A 23796-nucleotide genomic window follows, 5' to 3' on the forward strand; every position below is an offset into this window, starting at 1 on the left:
CTGCATCTGGAAATGGACAACACCAAAGAACCTCGTTATGTTTTCCTCAAGAATTCTGGCATTTTTAAGATGGGAAAGGACGTTTGACATCACTCAGTATGTGGCTGAGTGATACGTCTCTCCAAATTCACACAGGTAAAGTGACAGAGCTACAACGAACACTGCGACTTCCTAATTCTAGGTTTTAATGCACCTTGCTACTCCGATACACCACTCCAGAATATGTGAGAGAACTAATTCTTACACTATCTACTATCTTCTGGGAAGTTAATGCATTGTCCCCCATAAGTCACTGAAAGGAATGGTTTTTCATGACCGTTTTAACAGGCTGGATTACAACGGGCTGATGAAATTATTGCGAGTCCATTCATTCCCGCCTCCAGGCAAGCATCTACTACTTAGAGACAAGCTTACGGAGAAGGCCTCCTGTTTCTGGGCGATGTTGGTGTTCTTGTCACTCCAGTCATAGAGCAGCTCCTCCTCCTCGCAGTCGTTGATCCACATGATCTCTCGGGACGTGGCCTGGATGATGTTCTGCAGCTGTCGAAGGTGATCCATTCTCTCAAAGGACGCTTTCTGCACGGGACGTTCAAAAGCAGCATTAGGATACCTACATGCAGTTAATGGTATTCCCTGCAGATTTCACAGATACACCTGTATGGTCCCTTTTAAAAAGAAAACCCACAAGAATCAGTAAATTATTAACCTCTTGCATTCACTGACCACCTGGTATGTGACCAGGCAAACTTGCGAGGAGCAAGGGAGCATTTTAGATTCCCTGAAACAGCCTAATCCAGAAGGATCTTCATTCAGATATTATGTTTGGGTTCAATAATTAGTTTCAGACTATAACAGGGAAAATGGGATTCTTCAAGAAATAAATCAAGCTTTTTCTGCCCTTTCCCACACCCCCAAAATTTAGGCTGCCATCAGTCACACCCTGGACCTAATAGAAGTGCCACTATTAGCCACGTTATTTAAAAAGTAGCACTGCCAATAAGAAACTACTGAGAAAGTGAAGATAGGGCGACACAGGCAGAAGAATGGAAATATAACTTCTTATGAGTCAAGTAATTGGTTCAGAGTTTATCATGAAATGGTGACAATGGTCTGGTAACCTCTGTCTAAGAAAAGCAAGCCTTGTTCTTGCCTATACGTCATTAAAAGACTGCAATTTACCAGTGGAAAAGCTTTATTGCTTTAGCTGCACACATAACTGATATGACACTTGCAAACCAAACAGCACTCAGTACTGTCTTCAGAAAAAAATCTTTTAAAATTCAGTTCTAACGGAAACCAGCAGTGGAAATATTAGCACCATCAAGCCCCTAAGTGTGCTTGCAGAGTCCTGAGATATAACACCTAGCAGGTGCCTTCCCCCAAGGCGGTGCTCCATGTTTATGGAGCTGCACTGAATTGAACATGAAGACTTCAGAAACAAGTTGGCTTACCAGCAGGTTTTCATACTCCTCCTCCAACTGGTAGATGGCAGATTTCTCACGCTAGAAGGCAACAAACAGCAGGTAATGATTTCATCCCCCTCGTGGGTTTGTAGAAAAAGAACAGTTCCTCCAAACCTCCTTTTTGTCAGATCCTGACTTTACATCGTTCGACAGACTGTTTTCTCTAGGACAGTGGTTCTCAACCTTCCTAATGCCTCGACCCTTTAACACAGTTCTTCATGTTGTGGTGACCCCCAACCAGAAAATTATTTTCCTTGCTACTTCATAACTGTAATTTTGCTGTTATGAATCGTAATGTAAATATCTGAAATACAGGATGTATTTTCATTGTTACAAATTGAACATAATTAAAGCATAGTGATTAATCACAAAAACAATATGTAATTATATATGTGTTTTCTGATGGTCTTAGGCGACCCCTGTGAAAGGGTCATTCGACCCCCAAAGGGGTCGCGACCCACAGGTTGAGAACCACTGCTCTAGGAAATCTTCCACCCACAGGGACGTCTCCAAGTTGGTGTGAAGGTGAACCCTCATTGGTCTGGCAGTGCCATCTCCCCAAGCGAAGGCCTGATCACTGTCACTTAAAGACTCATTGTTACATACTTGTAAAAGTTTGAAAATATGATTTAGGCCCTAGCTGGTTTGGCTCGGTGGATGAGAGTGTCAGACCGAAGGGTCCCAGGTTCGATTCCGATCAAGGGCACATGCCTGGGTTGTGGGCTTGGTACAACCAGCAAGAGGCAGCCAATCAATGATTCCCTCTCATCATTGATGTTTCTATCTCTCTCTTCCTCTCCCTTCCTCTCTGAAATCAATAAAAATATTTTAAAAAAAGAAAAGAAAATATGATTTAGGACTCCCTAGATCTTAGGGAAAATGGGTCAGATACTCAAGTGGACAAACGAAAGGCGAAAAAGAAAGCCAGGGAAAAAAGGAGGATGAGTAACTGTTCTAAGAAAAAAGAAAAAACAGTATGTTGCCCTGGCCTGTGTCGCTCAGTTGGTTGAGCATCACCCCATGCACCTCCCAGTCAGGGCACATGCCCCAGGTTTCAGGCTCGATCCCCTGTAAGGTGCATGCAGGGGGCAGCAAGTGATGTTTCTCTCTCACACTGATGTTTCTCTCTCTCCCTCCTCCTTTCCTCTGTCTAGAAAAAAAATATTTTTAATTCTTTGAAAAAAACATATAAAAGTCTGGGGGGAAACTGAGCGCTTAAAATCAAATGAATATTTTATGTTGTAATTCTCAACCTAGCTTCGAGTCAGTCCTTTTAGCAAAGGAAAGGTATCGGGATGCGACATAATTTCCCTCAATAGAGATACATTTTAATTACCACATAGAAAAGAATTCACCAAGGACATAAAACTGTATGACTGTTGGATTTTCTCTATTTGAAGAGATGCTCTGCATTCTGCAGAAAAGAACTACCACCCCCGAAACACTCACTTACAAACTGCATACAAATGAGTGTTTGTATACCCTTAGCCTTTTGTTTAACTGCCCCCACCCAGTGTTAACGCAATCTCTGGTAGATCTATCAGATTCTACTTCCTCATTTATGAGATGGGATTTTTAAAAATTTCCAGTCATTTGGGAAAGTAATCATAGACTAATGTTTCAGACAGAACTGGCTGGGATCAAGTAACTACACAATCCCTCACTATGCTTTTTAGAAACTCTAAAGTGAAACATTTCAAAGTACCAGGTCGGCTTTAATTTTGTCCAGTTGCCAGCGGTAGTCTCCGATAGCATTGTGGATGCTCCTGTGGCTGGCGATGTGCTGCTCCACCGAGGCCAGGTCCACGCCCCAGGAGACCATGTCCATCTCCGCCTGCCGAGGGAGAGAGAGTGCCCTTCATTTCTGATCCTGTGCATCGGACACACCTTACCTACAGCATCAGGGGTCAGAGTGCCAGGGCCACACATAGATCCACTCAGATCAAACTGAAGATGGAAATATTCAATGTTGAAACCAAAAAAGTTTTTTTTAAAGACTTGGGATCTCCAAACAGCTAAGATGTGTTGCCGAATACTTCCCTCAACTTGTCTGACCCCCAGCTCAAGATTGGCTGAGAGGTGATTTAGAAATGAGATCCTTGAGGCATAGATGATGTCCTCTGAAGAAAAAAGTCTACATGTGCATATGCAAGTAGCATATGCGCACGTGCATGCGTGTATGTGTGTTTGTGTGTGTGTGCACCTGTGTGTGTGTGCAATACCTATGTGACAAACCTAACATATAGTATGTCATAAAATACTGATAAGTTTCTATGGTTAGTCATTTTAAAATGGGCAACAAAACAATCATATACTACTTCCCAAGCTAAAGAGGTAACCTAAAAGTATTTTTGTTGTTTTTCTTTAACTTGTTTTTGATTAATATAATTTGTTTGACTCTTTAAATCCAGCATTCACTGGATACCTTTCGGGATACAAAACTACCTATGGCCCATTTCAAAGAGAAGTTACAACAAATACCTAATGCCTGACCTTCTATTAATATTGGTAACATTGAGATTGTGGATTTATATTAGCTTTTTAAAAATTAAATCTAACTTCCTATTTTGTCTCCACCGCTTCAAATTTAAGAATGTCCCATAATAAGAATCAAAAACATTGTTCCACAAATTTCATACTGTGGCCAGACTATTATCTCATCTTTCTTTTGCATGAGCTCATGTACATTTCCAAATCACCTGTGTCATCTCCAAGACATGCCAAGGGCAAACATTCCAGTCTCGTATTACAGCAAGAACATAACACATGTTGTTCTACGCCACATCCGTGTTCTAACACACTTGGCAGGCTTTCAGAAAGGGGAGCCATTTCAGAGTCAGACAACTGAAATTTACCCAGGACTTTGACCCTTCTCTCCCACAGCTCACTTTGGGTTTAACAGAAACAGGTGAGTGCACTAGGAAGTTAATAAGATGACCAGGCTCCTGCTCAAGCCCCTCATTACCAACCTTGTGTATAGTATCTGATTGGTCCATCAGCACAAACACAAATCGGGGAAACAAAACAAAAACCTGGCACAGGAGATGTGTGACTGCCTACTCATTGTGCTGCTGGGAACACTGTTCCCTTATCAGCTGGGCCCTGTGGCTCAGTCTCCTGGGACAGAGAGGAAGAATGCAAGCTATGCTTTGGGAAAGAGGGGATAAGAGAAAAGGGGCCCAAAAGAATCCCAGAGCAAACCAGCAATAAATGATGAAACTGCATATTCTTTTGAAAACACAGGGGCCATCTGATCTGAAAAGCATGGCTCACCCACTGTTAGAAAGGCTCCCTACTCCATGACAGACAACTGAGTCCGTGTAATATGCCATTTTCCAAAATCTTTAAATGTTGAGCCTTTGCTACAAAGAAATTCTTACAAAGATACACCCAACATGAATACAGAAAATGACAAATTCTGAGTTGTCATTTTACATAACTGTCATAGGAAAAATAAATTAGGGAATTGGACGTTTCATAATTTGGTTCGAAGGTGTTTAACCTAACATTGCAGATCCTTAAACTCTATTAAGCCTTCCTTTGACCTCTCCATTCCCCAGGTACTGAAGTGCCACCCCTTCCCCAGTCCTATCTGAGCAGGATTTTATTACAGTTCAAACACAGTACTTAATCCTACTCTTTTCTGCATAAAAATTCGGCATTTGGATATGTTTTCTTCAATAATATTCATTTTCAGGGCCATGGAACATAATTTTTGAAACGACAATCTCTGGCATGGTGCCAATACCTATAAAATGCTCAAGGAATGTGTGTTCAGAGATTAGAAGGGAATTTCACAGTATACAAATGTTTAATCACTATGTTGTACATCTGGAACTTATATAATATTGTATGTCAATTATACCTCAACTAAAAAAGTAGAACGGAATTTGAAAACATGCAATTAGGCTTGTATTTAGGTATCGGGGATTAATAACTTAACTTTTATCCTGCCTCCTGTAATAGTGTTATATAGCCCTTATAATAAGTGGGAGGAAAAGTAACGGATGACTATGTAGTCCCCTAAGCCCTCACCACTTAGGAAAATACACATACAAAAAATTTTAGGTTGTCAAGAGATTTTAGAACCACTGCTAAACTGGTCCAAGAACAAGTAATAAAACCAGTGTTTCTTACCACCACAACCACACTGCATAACAAACAATCTCCCCACAACTTATCATTCTAACGTATCCACCTTCTCAAGAGACGGATGCTTCACTAGTGCAGGTTTTCATTATAAAATTCCCATCGACATGATTATGGCACATTTCTACTGCCACCTGTTCATTACAGTGCATAATTACCACATAAAACAACAAAATAGTAATTAACATTGAAAAATACTTTGTAGAAACTCCGGTTCTCGGGAAGGCTCTGCACACTTGTGTTGCCATGACTTCACTTTACTCCCACACACAGGGACCTGCGATTGCACAAGACAGCTGACACTTCAAAATAGGAGGTGAGCAGTCAGTGAGTCCAAACCAGAATATCCAGTTTTAGCTAGTTTCCAGCTCCTTCAATTTTGTTAACATTTTAAATGAGCCTCCACAACATTCTTTTGTTTTTTAAGTACCTATCAGCGACACAGATGAGATCAGCTACCACTCAAGGAGATCAGTGTAGTGTGTTAGCACATTAAGTCCCACAACAGATGATTTTCTGGTTGTGCACAGAAAGAGCTAGATAGTTAAAATCTACTACTTAAATTATCCCTGTCAAATATTACCTGTGTGATAAAGTTTGGCTATACAGCAATAAGGCTTATTCTCTGAGCCATACCAGGGGAAAAGAACTGACAAGTTTCATACATTTCAAAATAGAAGCCCACTTTCAAATTGTATAGGAGGAAAATTCCAAAAGGAGCAAGTCATTGCTGCCAGCTGAGGGTCAGCACACCCATTGTGCTCCTGACTGCCAGGGCTGACCCTGCCCGGTCCATCCCCTGCCCGGTCCATCCCCCTGGCCTACAGACTTGGAACGCTTGAGAACAGCCGTGTCCCTCTGGAAGCTGCTTACTTACCCTCTGCTGCCTCATCCACCCCAGACATTCGCTGGTGAGGCGCTTGGTGAATTCATCCCACCCGGAGCCGCTCTGACAGGTGTACCCTCCACCACCCTTGGAGCTGGCCCTTCGGACTCGAGGGACGCTGATGGCTTTGTACAGGGCCCGCATTTGCTCCTGGAGTTGCAGTAGTCTGAAAGGAAAGGAAGACAATTATCCCCGCACAGGAAACAGCCCAGGAAAACACCCCTTTTCTGAGTCTCCTTTGTGTCAGTGTAGAGGCCACAAATGTTTTATTTGAAGAATATTTTTCTTTACCACTTGATGTGAATCTTGATCACATACAAGAACATAAATACAGGGTATTACGATACTCAAAGCCTGAAATATCATAGAACATGCCTTGGCTTTGCCTAACCTGGCCACACCTTCCGCTTTCTCATGAGTTTCACCATGGGAATTTTGAGAGCAAAATTCCAGGTACACTGAGAGCAAAATCAGGCTGCACGTCTCTGCTTCAAACTGCATTTCCAACTCTAAGACTCTCAATTTTGTTTTCATTAAACTGAGCTTGACTTGATATCAGACTCTCAGAAGACAAGTGTTGTGCCAAAGGCCTTTGCTGTCCCCTCAAGAGAGGTACAGTGAACATCTTCTAACTCAACTCTTCAAAATACACACCCTCTTAGGCAGGTCTGTTCAATTCTCATGGCAACTTTGTGATTCCACAAAAGATGAAGGTGGTGATTTTAGTCACTTTGGATTAGAGAGACATAAAGATGCAAAATACCAAATAAGCGAGCCTGTCCTTGTGAATATCGGTGCTTCTTTCAAGAGAAGACCTGGGTCCCGGGATTGAGTGGAACTGGCTGTGTGACATTTTCCCGCATTCGTGCTCTCTGGGGAATACCTTTTCTGATAAGCATCACAAGGCTGGCCCATCTGCCGCATCTCTCTGATCAAGCTATCCGTAATTTCCATCTGGTCATTGGCCTGAGCAAAACACTCATCCAGTTCTCTGCTGCGAGCCAGCTGTATTCCATCTCCATATTTCAGTTCCTAAAAGAAAGGATATGAGAGGGTCTTTAGCCAAAACCTGTGGACCGTACTTTAAATCTTCACCAGGCTTTTAAAAGTGTATTTACAGATTGCTGATCTTTCCTTCTCTTCTGTATCTTAAATGCCTATCTTTCATATTTACACACAACTCTCAGCTAATGGGAATATTTCTGAGGTAAGAACACGGCGCCATTACACTAGCTAAGGTCTTTCACACACAAACTAAACTTTTGCTGCATCTTATGAGAAAATAATGTTTCAGTTCTTAAAAAGAAAGCTCTCTAACCCACTGCATTCAGACAAGGGATTTCCTGGTTTGGATGATGCACTGATTATGTGAGACGTCACCTTGGAGGAAACTGAGTGATGGGTACCCAAGACTTCTTGTGAATCTGGAATTATTTTGCAATAAAAAGGTTTTTTTAAAAAAGGAAGCTTCCTCTGCTCACATAGAAAGGCTGATGCTTCAGTGCCGTACATGAGCTTTACCTAGAATTTTGGAATTGCTGCTTTCATTCGGCTTCAGTCAAATGACCCTTATTTCTCTGAACAGAAGTGTTAGTGGACAGGGTACATTTCCCTGACATCACTGCACCTCAGTGCATATACATATGAGAACACGATGCTATGTAAATCTGTGGAAATACATGTAAAACGTATCCATAGCCATCGCAAACTGTCCAGGACTGGGTGTGAATGTGTTCAAAGTGAAGTCACTAGTGCCCCTGCTCAGCTTTCTGTAAAGGAATCATGTGAACATTTTTTTAAATACATTTTTTATTGTTGATAGTATTACAGATATCTACCATCCCCCTCCCCTCTTTACCTTTCTCCTCCGAGCCTCTACTAACCCCCCAGGTCTTCACTACCCTATTGCCTGTGTCCATGGGCTATGCATGTAAGTATTTAAGTTCTTTGGTTTATCTCTTCTTGTCCCCCCAACCCCACATCGAGGTATATCAACCTGTTCCATGCCTCCATGCTTCGGATCTTATTTTGTTGATCAATTCATTTTGTTCATTAGATTCCAAAAAAAATAAGTGAGATCATATGATATTTGTCTTTCCCAGACTGGCTTATTTCACTTAGGATAGTATTTTCCGGGTCCATCCATGCTGTCCCAACGGGTAAGAGATCCCTCTTTTCTACAGTTGCATAATATTCCATAGTGTAAATGTCACGCAGCTTTTTTACCCAGTTGTCTACTGATGGGCACTTGGGCTGTTTCCAAATCTTAGCTATTGTAAATAATGCTACTATGAACATAGGAGTGCATACATTCTTTTTGATTGGGGTTTTAGGGTTTTTAGGATATATTCCCAGAAGTAGGATCACTGGATTAAACAGAAGTTCCATTTTTAATTTTTTGAGGAAACTCCATACTTCACGTGAACATTTAGAGGTGTGTATTTCAAATCAGGTACTTGAAACAGCCAGAACTAGAACAAAGTTGGTTTGCTGAGCCCCAAATACCTTTTTACATGGATTAAAGTAAAGTTGTCTTTATAACTGGAAAAAATAAACCAGAACAAGAATCCATGCATTATTTAAATTTAAGAAATTAGAACATTAAGATAGTCTTGAAAGAGATATATAAATTCATTTGATAAATCCCTCTTTTTATTTAGCAGGGGTCCTGTGGGATGAGCCAGATTCCAGACATAGCCCGTGCATTAATTAATGTTAGCATCAAGGAGACTGAAGAGGTACTATAAATTGGGAAGGGATGGAAAAAGTGGCTTTGGCCCCATCATTTTTTAGCCTGTGTTTAGCAAACTCAGAGTTAATGTGAATATTACCGTCTTTTAAAATAAACACTTTAAACAGGAAGAGCATCATGGGACCCGTGATTTCTAAGCTTGTTCCAATGGGATTATAGCTTTCTCAGTAACATCAAGGAATATCATAAGGCTTTCATAAATGTTACCATTTTTTCCTCAAATTTCAATAGCTTATTTTAACATATAGTTTCTCAAATAAAATTGTTTTTACAATATGGTTATTCCCCCCCCCCCCCCAAAAAAAAACTTATTAAATTGATGGTGTACATCACAATGCAGTGACATACAGCATTTCTAGGAAAAGAAAGTATTAAAAAATAAATGACAACAGGTTGCTGGAATTCCAACAGGTTGTTGCAATCTGCAGTGCAAACATTTGTTGGAAAAAAAAAAACTGGTTTCCATTGTTAAACCAACATTACAAGCAGGTTAAGAAGATATACATCCCTATCTCGTGTTTTGAAAAGATAATCTCCAAACACTGAGTGAAGGAGAGCAGTGAATAAGGACGCACAGGTGAGGGCGAGGAGAGTAAGCCAACCGGGAACAAAACGGGGCGTGGGTGATACTTGAGAAAGAGAAAGCTTACCGGCTGCACAATCAGCTCAGCCCGCATCAAGCAATCCGAGCAGTTCTGCAGGAGCTCCTGGATGGTGTTCTGGTTCTGGTGCCTGGATATCGTTCCAGTTTGACTGATGAGACAAACACAACGAAGCAGGCATGAATGATTTTTTCAATTCTGAAGTAATTTCAAACTTTCAGAAAAGTGGCAAAAAGGAGTCAAAACACTCCTGGCAGTCCCTTAGCCCAGATTTCCCAATTGTTAACATTTGCTGAGTAACCTTTTCCCCCCTCTCTGTATGTAAAAGTGCATTTATACATTTTTCTGAACCATTTGAGAACAGTCATGTCCCTTCAACCCAAAATATTTCAGCATGAAATTCCTAATAAAGATACTCAACTATATAACCACAGTATAGTTCTCAAATCAGAACATTTAAAATGGATTGAATACTAGTTTCTACTCTACAGAACTTTTTCAAATTTTTCTAATTAGCTCAATAATGACCTTAACACCAAGTTATTTGTGTGTGTGTGTGTGTATGTTTTTTTTTTTCCAGGTCGAAGGTCCAACCCAGAAATAGTCCTTTGAGTTGTAAAAACACATTTCTGGCAGCTTCTCTATCACACCTCTTGCTTCCCTTCCACCACCACCACCACCACCCCCTCTCTGACCCCCACTATCCAAAAAGCCCAGCCCCCAAACCCCTGGGGGAAGACCTCAGAGCATAAAGGTGTTACTGGCAAGTCTGGCTACAGGAAATAGTAGGAGACAAGAGAAAAGCTTATTCAACGAAAATACTTTCTGTAATCACAGGGAAAGAAAACAGCAGTAAAGAAATAATGGTGTGAAGAAAGTGATGGATATTTAAGCATCTTTAATGCAAAAAACAAGCCACTTTTCCTTTCAAGATGATCCTAGAATATTTTTCTCTACAATGGTGCTCATTCACATGTACATGTCAAATGAAGCATTTTTCTGGAAGAGGTGTGATAGAAACCTTAAAACAACAGTGGTGCTTAAGAAGAAAGATTGTAGATGTTCCATATTTTAAAGAAAGACATTACAGGAATTTAATTTGCACCAGATGTAAGTAAAAAGAGCAAGGTATAATAACACAGTCTTACTTTTAATTTGCCTGGATACATTAGGCCGCAGCACAGCCTACTATAGTTCAGTTTAAGACAGATTTAAAGCATATTAAATTATTGTTTGATGATCGGGAAAAGGCCTCATGAATGGGCTACAAGAAGCCTGAGTCCCTCGTGAGACGTCACAGCCACCCAGGCTTTTGGCCAGAGCCGCCTGTAGATAAAACTGATTGATACCTGTTTGATGTACTGGATTTTCTCTTTTGTGCGTCTGTGTCTGTGTCTGGGGTGGGTATGTCTGTCAATGTTTCAAAGAAAGAATTTCACTGTTTGAAAAAAAGGGTTTGAAAAACACAGGCTGTGCTATGCATACTTGGGATAAAATCACAAGAACATGGGAACTTCTCCCACCAGGCCTCATTCTGTGTCATTTCACATCAGGAAGCACTCACCGACTTTCTCTCTCACCCACCCATGTGGTCCCTCCCTGCAAGCAAGGCTCCCCAACAAGCCAGCACTAGCTGAGTGTGTGTGGGTGAGGACCCAAGCTTTCCCTGGGAACCACTCCCAGGTGATGACATGGCTCCTCCAGGCAGGCCCAGGCGATGTGCCGATGTGCCGCTTGCACTGCCCACCTATCAAAACCAGGTCACCACACCCCCCATGAATGCAGTCAGTCTTTCTTCCACTCGGAATTACACGGGAAATCTGGCACACTTCTCATCCCGCTGAGATATAAACAGGACTGCTTCGGTTGTCTAAACTTGCACAAAATTCCAATTGACTTAGAACCAGAACACTTTCCAAAATGTACTTATTATAAAATAGAGGGAAGAAATTCAAGAGACAGGAGAAAAACTTCAGAAATACAGAAACCTCATTGAGAACCTTAGGATGGAAAAGGAATAAGGAAGGTCCTGTGTAATTACATTTGTTTTCTTTCATTGAAGGGAGATGAGAGTAACCTTTCTTCTGAAACATTTAGTAATTCTGTTCAGCTATTTGGTTTACAGGGTAACTCCCACAAAGATTGCCGGTCCCTAGGACATAAGTGAAAGGGCTATCCCTTAGCATAATGGAAAGTCCAAGCTTCTTAAATGATTTAATAATATGCACTCCTGCAAAACTATCATAAACCGAGCTATTAGGCAGGGGCAGATGGGGGAAATTGGGTGAGGAGTATGAGAACTCTCCAGTATCTTTGCAACTCTTCTATAAATCTAAAATTATTCCAAAATAAAAATGTATTTTAAAAAAGAGAGACCAACTCAGCTGTGAATGAATATACCAAAGTGTACATATGTCTTTTTAAAGCTAGTTTATGACTAAATTCATTTGACAACAAAATATAAAACTCACCAGCTTCTTTTTACCCAGTTTCTAGAGTAGTTAGGTATAGGACACTTAACTGTATCCAGGAAAAAGAAAGGTGAGGCAATTAAAGGTTGGTTTAAAATAGTGAACTTTCCACATTTTTCTTTTTTTGGTCCCATCCGACTTTTAGAAGACGTTCCTACTTCTAGAGAGAGCAGTTGACATGTCTATTAAGATAAGTCATCTTATCTGCTTCCCCTCACTCTCATGCATCTGAACTTAAAAACAAACAAACTTCATATGCTGTTAATAATACTAAAAAGAATTATTCATGCTTACTGAAGGACTTGCATAAGTTTATCACACATGCCCTTGATATCCACTAAGACCCTATGGGTTTTGCTTGACATTTTAGTAAACAGATTAATAACTATGTAGAAAAGAGGAATTGAATGCACAAAAATGTAATCCCTGAAAGGGTCAAAAAATGGAAAGCTAACGTGTTAGAACAATGTAATGAGGAATCTTTGGTATTGCTATTTGTCTATAGAAAACTATGATCTGATTAACCGAATTTCATCTTATACATAACTTCTGAAGACTGTGTCTGGTCCTTAAAGCAACACCAACCTCTCCCAAATGTAATGAGGAATCTTTGGTATTGCTATTTGTCTATAGAAAACTATGATCTGATTAACCTAATTTCATCTTATACATAACTTCTGAAGACTGTGTCTGGTCCTTAAAGCAACACCAACCTCTCCCGTCTTTCATCTGTCAGAATCTCACTTCAGTCTGAGAATGGCTAAGGACACCCTTTGGAAGCTGACCTAGGTGAGAAAGGGAACCTTTTGAAGAGCTCGGGTCATCAAAATGAAATGGAGGAAGGGAGACACAGGCCCTGAGGTTTAATGACTGTGGGAAAGACAACCCACCTTCACATTTCAGTTTGCTGCCTCAGCCCATTGAAGAACCCACACAGAACTGGCTGCACTCAAATCAAGGAGGAAGTGCAGATAGAAAGAATTTTGACCTATGGGGTCAGTCGGGTGTCAGACACTCAACACTGTGCAGAGCTGGATTCTTCAGCATGACAGCCAGGAGAGCTTGCTTCAGGGAACATTGCATTTTTTTAAGTTGTGTGTCTTTTGAAAATTTGTAAGTCACATCCTATTTTTATTGACCTCATTACATTTTAGATTTTTTTTTTAATCTCAGAAATTTTCTAGACCTCAGTTTTTCATCTGTTAGGTTACACGGTATCTAAGATTTCTCTAGCTCTAGCTTTCTATAACTCTATTTTATAAAACTCATTCCTCCTTTGAAAATAATCCAAAAGTCTATGTTCTGTCTACTGATAGTAAGTTTCCACTTCAATTCATATACTGAGTGTACTTTGGGAAAATGCAAAATTCTATCAAATGTAAAAAAATAATTTTTAAATAAATGAACTTATTGAACAAGAGTGTAAGGATATTAAAAATCTCTTGCCTTGAAGAAATTTTCAATGTTGGTACATATAGGTGTTAGGGGTGCAGAGATTTTAATCTATGTTAGGATTGAACTAACAAACTCGAAGTTCAATTTTTAAATCCCATTTCAGTGGCATGATGATGAAAGATGGCATGAAAAGAAAAAAGGAAAGAAGAGATGAAGAGAAGAGAAGAGAAGAGAAGAGAAGAGAAGAGAAGAGAAGAGAAGAGAAGAGAAGAGAAGAGAAGGGAAAGGATGGGAAGGGAAGGGAAGGGAAGGGAAGGAAAGGAAAGGAAAGGAAAGGAAAGGAAAGGAAAGGAAAGGAAAGGAAAGGAAAGGAAAGGAAAGCTCATTTGGGCCAAATCAATGAAAAAATTGACTTCTTAAGCTAAAATTAAAAGCTGTCCTTAAAAAAATAACATTTGCTCTTAAAAGTTTTTAACTTTCTGAAATTCTGTTTTATCTTCAAACTCACAAAGACAAATGATTCATGTTTCTTAAGTTCCTTCTAAGACTTGTTTAAACAAGTATGGTTCCAACAGATTGCCTTAAGATCTCTTGTCTGTGGCTAAAAGGAAAACACGTTCTGGATTTTAATCCAAGGATGGAGCACATGAACATGTGAACAATATAATAGAGCTTTGTGTGTTTTATTTTACCACCTCTAAGTAACATTCTTTTCTTTAAAAATGACTCCAAAATTAGCTATCTGAAGGCATTAGTTTAACACTTGTTACCAAGAATAGTATAAAAGAACAAGGACAATTATTTTGAAGAGAGGCATGCAGCATTACAAAGTAAAAATATTTTTAAATAATAATAATTACTCTCCTTGTTTTATAAAAGTAATTTTATAACAACCTATTCTGTTTATTAGACCCTTGGCCCATACCACCTAACTCTGTATTTCTTTTGTATATATACTTTCTCAACCATTGGATTCCTTCTTTCCCTTCCTTCATCTCTATCTTTGCCCACTTCTTCTTCCCTCTATAATCTCTATCTCTTTCTCTCTCTCTCCAGTCTTTCTTTTATCTATTCATCAATGTAGGGTCCTGTACAAATGCCAGAAATGGTATCATGTCTTTTTGCATTCAGTTTCATGAAATAATGGCCTCAGAAAAGCTCAATAAATATTTGTTGGAAATATAATCATATAATGCACTAATATTGATCTTAAAACCAATTTGCTTAGCTCTTTATAATTTTCAAACCATTTTAACATATACTATTTTTAGTTTTTAAAAGAATCTTAAGTTAAAAAAAATGTGGTATCTGTAAAAAAAATATTTTAACTTCTTTGTTTAAGGACAATGCCCTAGCTCCAAGACTCACTGAACACTCTACCATCCTCCAGAAGTTGCAGAGCAAATGCTGCCTCCTCTATTGAGCTTTCACACACACACCTCTGCCCTCATTCCACTATTTACACACCTGTCTTCCCCACTCCTGGAGATCAAAGTGCCATAGATAGTCCCACACCTTCGACTCCTGAATGCACCTAACAACACAGAGTTTGCACACAGAAGGTGCTTCATGTATGTTTGTTTGGTTTAGTAAAATAGAAGAAAAACAAAGTCAAATAAAAGACTGATATGAGGATGTTACCACCCATCTCATTTCCCCAATTTCCAAAGCTCAATCAGGTAGCACATCTATCCCTACCCATTCCCACCCCAACAGTGAGCAAAAAAGGGTGGTTTTTCCTATAAATTTTAAAAAGAGGACTTCCCTCTGATTCTTCATTGTTGTCCTAACCCAGGAGCTTTGGAATCACTACTCTCATAATAGTTCCATTTCCTTTCCATGTTTATTATTTTCGCACTGTTTTGGGTGGATTGGGGGTGGGGGAAGACAGATCACATATCATTTACTTCAAAAGGTCTTTGAAGTAGGGCAGACTTGGAGCCCACTCCCTGTCCAGCCACTTCCGGTTGTACAGTCTGCGATACTGAGCAAGTTGGACTCACTGTGCCTGGAGTTTCTGCCTCTGCAACGTGGAGGCACACCCACCTCCTGCAGTTGCCAGATGCTTGAGCCACTAATGTCTGCAAAGCCCAGCAAAAACTAAATCCTCACTGCAAGCTAGCTCTTGTGTGGTGGCTGCTGCTGATATGACATGGTTCTTAAATTTCATTTTGATTTTTGTCCCAGTTCATAATTTTAAGGATATCCTGCAGCAAATTAACAGTGGGATGAGAAGCCAAAAAGGAAAGGAAAGGAAAGGAAAGGAAAGGAAAGGAAAGGAAAGGAAAGGAAAGGAAAGGAAAGGATTGAGTGTTAAGTGTGAGACATTGCAGAGGTTCCTAAAATTATCTACAAGATCCCCAAATAATAGTTTAACACAATTCCAAGATAGTGATACATTTTAACAGCATGAAAGAAAGGCATTGAAGGAATAAGGAAATTCAGAAAAAGATGTGTTCCTTTCCTTTATTAAGCAGTGATGACAAATAAATACTTGGTCCTTACAAATTCAATGTCAAAATAGGGATTTCTATTTTGAACTACTTCTTTATATGAAAACTTACATTTATTCTGAAGCCTAAAAGAATCATTTACAAGTTATCTGATTATCCATCAAGAAGTCAACTCCTTTTTAAATTTTCTTCGGGTACCAGATAAAGCAAGGGACATTATGTTTGTGTGTCAAAAATTTTAATTCCAAGCAAAAACTTAGACTTCTTACTAACATGCTGTCATTTTCATGAAATGTAGATGTCACGTTCATGAGGTCTTCGAAGGCCCTGGACCTTCCAGCCCAAGGTATAAATGACTGGGCTGCACTAGCATTTTACAGGACAGACGTTGCTTCCAATGAGTGGCTCACTGAGCCTTGAGGTCCGTGGGCCATCAGAACCGCACCTGACCATTTTCCCATGAGTGCAAGAGGGAGAAAGAGGAAGACAAAGGGTGGGGCAGCCGTCCAAGTGCCAAAGCCTCCAGACTGAGGAAGCACTCTTCTAGAACCACACCTTCTGGAAAGACTGGTTAGCGGAGAATTGAGTGAGACTCTCCAAGTCACACCCAAGTCCTCCTTTGCTCCACCCTAAGAAGTCAGCATTGAGGCATCAGGGGCATCAGCAGTTTTTCTTCTTTCCCAGGACATCTCAATCACCTGAGTAACAATGAGTTACGCCCATATTTAGGGAAAAAAAATTAACTACTGTTGAAAGCTGTTTTGTAGATCTGACCAACCATTAGTTGGCTGAGTGTAGCATCAGACTGTTTTCCTAAGCAGATGGAAACTCCACAGGAGTATTAATGAAAGAACACAACGATTATGAAATAAATATTTCACAGGAATGCAACAAATTAATGACTTAAAACTCCTATTAGATGGAAGAGTTTACAAATAAAAGAGATAAATCCTAATCACTACAGTTGGATAGTTTGATTTTTTTTTTTTTGAGTCATTGTGGTATGCTGGATTTAAATGTCGCTCAATCACTGTGTGACCAGGGCCAAGTCGTTTAACTACTTTTACCACAGTTTTCCATTTGTAAAATGGGAAGTTTGTCATGATTAACCGAATTTGAAATAAATACATAATATACCTGGCACATCATAGAAGTGTTTGCCAGGTGATGGTAACTATTATTAACCACTGATCTGATATTTTTTTATAAAATATATAACTTTTTCAAACTTAATAACCATGTAATTGTTATCTGCACATATTAAGCTAAACTGAATCTTACTTTGCAATCATTTCCCAGAAAAATTTTTAGAAAATCTATTCTATGAGTCACCCAACTCTCAGCCCATTTTCGCAGACTCTCCCTTGCCTCTCACATCCAAATCTTTGCTGAAGGTGCCCCTCCACCTAGCAATGTCTACTTTCCTGACACACTGCCACCAAACTCGATCAGACTTTTGTCATTTCCCTCCTTCACTGGTATAATTACTTCCTTATGCCAACCCACTCCTGTAAGCTCTCCCCACTTCATGCTACCCTGCACACTGAGGCCACAGAAACAGTGCAAAAGCCCTTCATGCAGGAGACCTTGACCCGCTTCAGTGAAAATCTACAATGGCTCCCCTCTGCCTATCCAAACCCCCCTCCCCCATGAAGTCAAGGTCTCTCAGGCACTAGTTCCAACCAAATCCTTCTTCCTTAGTTCTTAACTGCTTCCCCAGGTACAGTGAAGGCTCAGAAAGGACATCCCTCTACAGGCCTTGAATTTGCTCCTGGTTTTCCACCTCTCCACTGTTCTCATCCCCTGGAACGCTCTCTGCCCGCCCACCTTTACCAGCTGAAATAAATACTCATGGTCTAATTCAACACCACTTCCTTTATAAAATCTTACTAGTTTAGTTAAAGTCTTACTAGAGATGTTACCTTGTCTCTCTCTTTTTTTTTTTATCTTGTCTCTTTATGAAGCCTCTCATTTATACCCTTCTTGTCCATAATCCTTGGTATTATAGTACTGTGTACTTACTTTCCTTTAAAGAGCATGTGGTCCTTTAAAGAAGCCTTTTATGTTCACATTTGAAACACCTACCACAGCAGATGCTTAGTAAATATTGGCTAAATGAATGAAGAAATGGCGCTGAGATACTTTCCTTGTGTTAAGTACAGAACTAACACACAAGGAACACTCTTTAAAGCAGCGGTTCTCAACCTGTGGATCGCGACCCCTTTGGGGGTCGAACGACCCTTTCACAGGGGTCGCCTAAGACCATCGGAAAACACATATATAATTACATATTGTTTTTGTGATTAATCACTATGCTTTAATTATGTTCAATTTGTAACAATGAAATTGGGGGTCACCACAACATGAGGAACTGTATTAAAGGGTCGCGGCATTAGGAAGGTTGAGAACCACTGCTTTAAAGGCACAGGATGACAGCTGGACAGAGGGGAGAGGCCTTGGCTTCTCACTCGACTCAGCCAAGAGTGGACTGGGATTTGGGGCAAGTCTTAATCTCCTTGTCTCTAAAGTAGAAAGGTGAGGCGTTTGTACTCCTTACATTCTCTCTGACTCTAATTCAGTGCAAATGGACCTATTTGTTTCATGCAAATATATAGGCTTCTTTTAAAAGGTAGTTTAAAACAAACAAAATATTAAGAGTGTCCCCAAAAATGTATATACACTTTAGCAGCTGACAGTTCAGCTTTGAAAATGAAATGTATTTTAATAAACACTACCCCTATAATTATCCAAAGTGTGTATACAACTTTTGGGGACACCCTATATGTCAAATAGTGATCACATGCACTTTGGTTTTGAAATCATGAGTTCTGGAGAAAACTAATAGTATTATAACCATATTTCTGAAGCTTAATAACTATATTTGGCTTTTAATTTTATAAAATCCACACTTTAATCAGTGAAAGATTTAGCTGTGGGACTCTGTCACTTGGCCACCAAATTTTACTACAGGTTTGTAATTTATTTGAACTATAGGAATAAAATGAGTAATTCTGCCTTAAAACAATAGTAATATAATATCTATATAAGAAAAACCCAAAGTTTATATTTTTAAAAATATACCTATTATGTTATCAAGCATATAACATTTACCAAACTTTAAACTACCAAGTAGAACAGAGAAGTTAAAGAAAATAGATTCAAATTCCACCCAGCCTAAAATAAAGAAGACAGGTCAGGGAAGAAGGAGAATTAGAAGTTAGATATAATACGGTCCTAAAAAATGACAATTGTTATTAACGGAAAGGACAAAGCAAAGATGTTTTGAAGTCACTTTAAAAAAAAAAAAAAGAATTGAGCTCTCTACACACTCAAATCAGTTTATTAGGGAAGGGCTAAACACAAACACTGAGCACTTCAAAAGCCACCAATCCAATTCAGCTATTAAAATAGCAATTTTTCACAATAAGTTATGAATTTAAACTCAACCAGTGGTTTCCATGCTGGTTTTGTGCTTTAAAAACAAAACACCTTCGCGAGGGGCGGTAGGAGTGGGTGGTGTGACAAATCCCTCCGCAGAAACCAGAAAGCCTCCAGGAAAGCTGGTGCGGCTGCAAGCCCTCCCTTCCGTCAGGCGTCATTATTTTAAAATGCAGAAACCTGCCTTTGCGGGTAATTTTGTATTATGTTAATCCTTCAGTTCTGCTAGGGTCGGAAGCGCTGAGGCAGGCCCTACAGGCTTGGGGAAACTCCAGGACTCGATAGGGAAAGCTGGCCGCCCAATGACTCCAAGGCGTCAGCCAGGCCCTCAGCCACGCGCTCCGCAGACCCGGCTGATCGTCACCAACGCGCAGAAAGACACCCTTCTCAGAGTGAGGTCATTTTTCACTCGGGTCTGTTTGCCCTTCTCAGAGATGGAAAACTTGACAGGTTTATAATCGGCCTTTCGGTTGGAATAACCGGACACAAGAAACGATGCCATACTATGAGAAAATATCGAAACTCCCCAAAATGTAATGTTTCAGTAAAGAATCCTTATAAACCACGTATCTTTATGGAGTTCATTAGCCAATATGTTAAACTACAAATTTCTTCTACAAGAAGCCACGGAAGTTTAATTTCAATTAACAGTAATGTTTACTGTCAATTTTAGATATAGAGACTCTAGGATAACAGAAGCCTATTTAAAAAACAAAAAACAACCCACCAAAAACAATCTCGGTTCCTAAAATGCCACCAAAAAAAGAGCTGCTCAAGAATCCTTGAAAATTCTGACTTGGATTTAAAACTGTGGATATTGAAAATGTGCTTTCCAAATACTGGAAGACTGGGAGGGGAACGTAAAGTTTCAGATTTAACTGGTTGGCCGGGTTTTTAAATAAACAAACAAATTTAAACATTTAACTTTCTCCCCATTTTCCCTATTGCTTGGCACTTTTTTTCCTGGAAATCCCCAAGTGCATTTTGTTCAGGAAAAAAAAAAGAGCTCAAGATTGAGACAATTCTTTGCTAAGTCAAAATAAATTAACTAGGTGCTCCAGGAAATAAATATAAATCTAAGCAGAAAACAGGCTGCAACTCGAATAGTCCCTGCCTTCGAAACTGCTGGCCGTACAAAACTCCCCTGGAGTGTATTCCGGTGGCTCCTCCCCAGCCCGAGGCCACCCAGCAGGGTCAAATTTGTTCTGGAAATCAGGCGTCTTTCCTCCCCATATAGGGCTTGTGGGGGAAGGGTTCGCCGAGGTTGGGGAGGGTGAGGAATGCAGATTCTCACGGCTCACGTGGGCATCCCGAGCCCAGCACCCGGGACCTGGTACATGCAGGTTCCCTATCTTCCTCCACCCACTCAAATGACTCCCCCGGTCGGTTTCCTCGATAATCCGGAGAAACAGACCGACTCTTCCCAGAGGGCCTTTCTGGGGTACCTTGGCCTAACCCGGCCGCCAACATTGCGGGTGGACGCGGCGCCCTCCCTTCGCAACCCCCTTCCCATCCTGCTCAAGGTGCAGGACACTTCGCCGCGCTGCGCGACCGAGAAAATGAGGTCGTCCCTCGGTGCTTTGCAGAAAGAGGGAAACAAAGGGCGCACCCGCGGGGCCACAGGTGCGCTCGCTGGCGGGGGCTGTCGCGCGGCGGACAACGGGGACCGGCGTCTCCCCGCGGTGTGGGACCCAGGCCAGGCCGCCGCCCCTGCCGCGAAGCTTCGTTGGCGTAAAGAGGAGGCCGAGGCGGGGCTATACCAGGACGGGACCCCGCGCCTCCGGGACTCGCAACCCCCACAAAAGACCGTGGGCTGCCGACGTGGTCTCGGGGTGCCCGGGAATTTGGGGTGAGCCAGTAGACACAGTGGAGCGCTGAGTCCGGCCCTGGCCAGCGGAGAGGCCCGAGGCCCCGCTCCTTTGCTGTTTAACTTTTGGTTACAATCAGAGGTTGGGTTTTGTCGCAGCCCCGCCTGCCCGGCCTCCCACCTGCCGGCCGGGACAAAGGGGATGCCCGCCCGCGCTGGCCGTGCAAGGAGCCGTCCTGGAAGCAGCCGCGACCCCCGCGGCCCGGCCCCGACCCTCGAAGGCTGGCCTCCAGCCCCGGGAAGCGACAAAGGCGGACGAAGTCACCGATCGCACACGCCCACCGGTCGGCGCAGCGCAGGGGGCGTTAGGCCCCCTGGGTCCTGCCCCGGCGGGAACAGGAAATGCTGTCGTGACCTCGGGCAAACGGGCTTTTCTCTTTCTGAAGCTCGGCGCCCCGGGACAGGGGAGACCTGGCCCGCTCCTTCCCCGCGGGCTGGGATTGATCCCGACAGGAGAGCGCGGAGACCCCGCAGCCCCGCGCACGGTGCGCTCGGGCACCGGCCGGGTACCCACCAGTAGCCGTCCGAGTTCTGGTCGTTGACCGTGTAGCGCCGGGAGTAGTACATCCTGCTGGTGCCCCCGCCGCCGCCGCCGCCGCCACCGCCGCCGCCGCCGTAGGTCACCTCGTAGCGCAGGTCGGGGCCGGACTCTGCGCGGGTCATACGGCCCAGCGTGTTGATCCGCGGGTGGGACCCTCCGTTGCAGCTCATGTTGGCGGGCACTCAGAGAGCCACTCTGCGCCAAGGCATAAGCGAGGAGGCGACCGGCTCGGAGAGGGTAGAGGGCAGAGGGCTTCGAAGTCCAAAACCCCGGGACGAGAGCGGGAAGCAGAAGTGTCGCGGGGACGCTCCTCTCCGCCGGGGCGGCGCGGGTAAGTCGGGCGCTGGCGGCGGCGACGGGCTGGGAGCCGGAGCGGGAAGCAGAGCTGTGGACCCGAGGGCGGCGAGAGCGCACAGGGGCCGGGTCGCGGCTGGGTGTCGGTGTTGGTCGGTGGGGCGCGCGAGTCTCCTCCCCGCTGGCAGCCGGCGCCGAGCCACACCTGGCCCGTTTGTTTCCAGGGCGGGGTGCGGCCGCCGCTCCTCCTCCGTCCCCCCGCGGGTGTCACCGACGCGCTCGGGCCGCCCCTCCCCACCTGCCCGCCCGCCCGCCCGCGGCTCCGCCCTGCGTTACCCAGGCCTGAGTAACACACCGAGGGGCGGGGTCCCCGAGACCCGAACGGCCCTGGCGCGGCCGCCCTGGAAAGGACGTGCGGTTTCAGCGCTCCGGCGACAGTGGCCAGAAAGCGCGGCCCTGCTGTAGACGATCTATGGTCCCCCCAAAGCCGAAATCAGCTGAAAAATAAGGGTCATTCAATTATTTATTAAACGTTTACTTTTGCTCATCCCTGGAAGCAGTGCCAATCAAGCTTTGACTTGAAACAATTGAGGAGAGAAGGTTTAGATGATGAGGTTTTGTTTGGGGGGCTTTTTTGAATTTTCGTTTATTTCAGTATTCCAGAAAATCGCCTCAGAGGTCCGATTTCCGACATGTAAAACGATTTCTACACAGAACCACCACTTTCCGGAGAAGTCTGCATCATAAACAATTTCTCCGGCATGAAGATAAAAACACTACACCCCCTTTTTCACGGGTTAACATGAAAATATAAATTGCATTTCTTTTTATGTTTGCCTGTTGGTGGTCATTTAAAACTAGAAATTGCAAAGACTTTCACCCTTCGACCCAGTTTCCAAATTTTGTAAAACGACCTTGGGAAAGCTTGTCTGTCGCGCCCTGCAGCACCTTCTGGCTAGACCCAGAGACCCAGCCCTTTGGGAAGTCAGCGGTCCTGGGACTTCCGTCTCTGAGAGCAGCAAAGAACCCTGGTCAGAGATCACCACTAGGTACTGGTGAGTAACTCTGAGCCAGAACATTCCAGCGACTTGCTCCAGGGCCCCTCCCAGTTAGTGGCTGAGTGTGAACTACACCATAGTCTCTGTGACCCAGGTGTAGATACAGACCCCGTCACAGCACCCACAAAAAGCTGCTTCTATCGTTTCGAAAACTGTTAAATTACTCTTTAACAAACATTGAAAGATCTTTATAATGAATATTTGTCATCTTCCCAAACAATGCCGGTTAACTTACCTTCTTAAACAGGATATTTTTGAAGTGTTTCTGAACTAAAAAGAACAAAATTGGAACTACATTTGCATGTTGTAAAGGCTTAGGGGGAGTTTTCTAAACATTCCCATATTATAGCACCACTAATTACCCCTCATTTCTTAGCACAAATCTTTGGCAAAGTGTCCTATTCTTTTTCTTCAGGACTGACCACAG

The 23796-nt window shown here is 42.4% G+C and overlaps 1 protein-coding gene and 1 long non-coding RNA gene across 3 annotated transcripts in view; one reads left to right on the plus strand and one right to left on the minus strand.

The window, feature by feature from the left end:
- The window catches only part of DSP (desmoplakin), a 42665-nt gene extending 20379 nt beyond the window's left edge, over positions 1 to 22286 (minus strand). Inside the window, exons 1-7 of one of the 2 annotated variants that reach the window (XM_070405769.1) lie at positions 21991 to 22286; positions 9901 to 10003; positions 7382 to 7530; positions 6490 to 6664; positions 3169 to 3297; positions 1452 to 1502; positions 415 to 576 (exon numbers count right to left, since the gene is read on the minus strand). In XM_070405769.1, the coding sequence (XP_070261870.1) occupies positions 415 to 576; positions 1452 to 1502; positions 3169 to 3297; positions 6490 to 6664; positions 7382 to 7530; positions 9901 to 10003; positions 21991 to 22187 (966 nt within the window). In that variant the 5' untranslated portion in view covers positions 22188 to 22286. The remainder of the gene's footprint in view (positions 1 to 414; positions 577 to 1451; positions 1503 to 3168; positions 3298 to 6489; positions 6665 to 7381; positions 7531 to 9900; positions 10004 to 21990) is intronic. The other variant, XM_070405770.1, reaches the window with a different exon arrangement.
- LOC139003648 (uncharacterized) lies at positions 22004 to 23141 on the plus strand. The gene is made up of 2 exons (XR_011470280.1): positions 22004 to 22348; positions 22967 to 23141. It is a non-coding gene; the product is annotated as an uncharacterized lncRNA (long non-coding RNA).
- The last annotated feature ends 655 nt before the right edge of the window (positions 23142 to 23796 follow it).

Source organism: Myotis yumanensis, unplaced genomic scaffold, assembly GCF_028538775.1.
Source record: "Myotis yumanensis isolate MYYU_CA2020_CCGP unplaced genomic scaffold, mMyoYum1.0.hap1 SCAF_2, whole genome shotgun sequence".
NCBI classification, from domain to species: Eukaryota; Metazoa; Chordata; class Mammalia; order Chiroptera; family Vespertilionidae; genus Myotis; species Myotis yumanensis.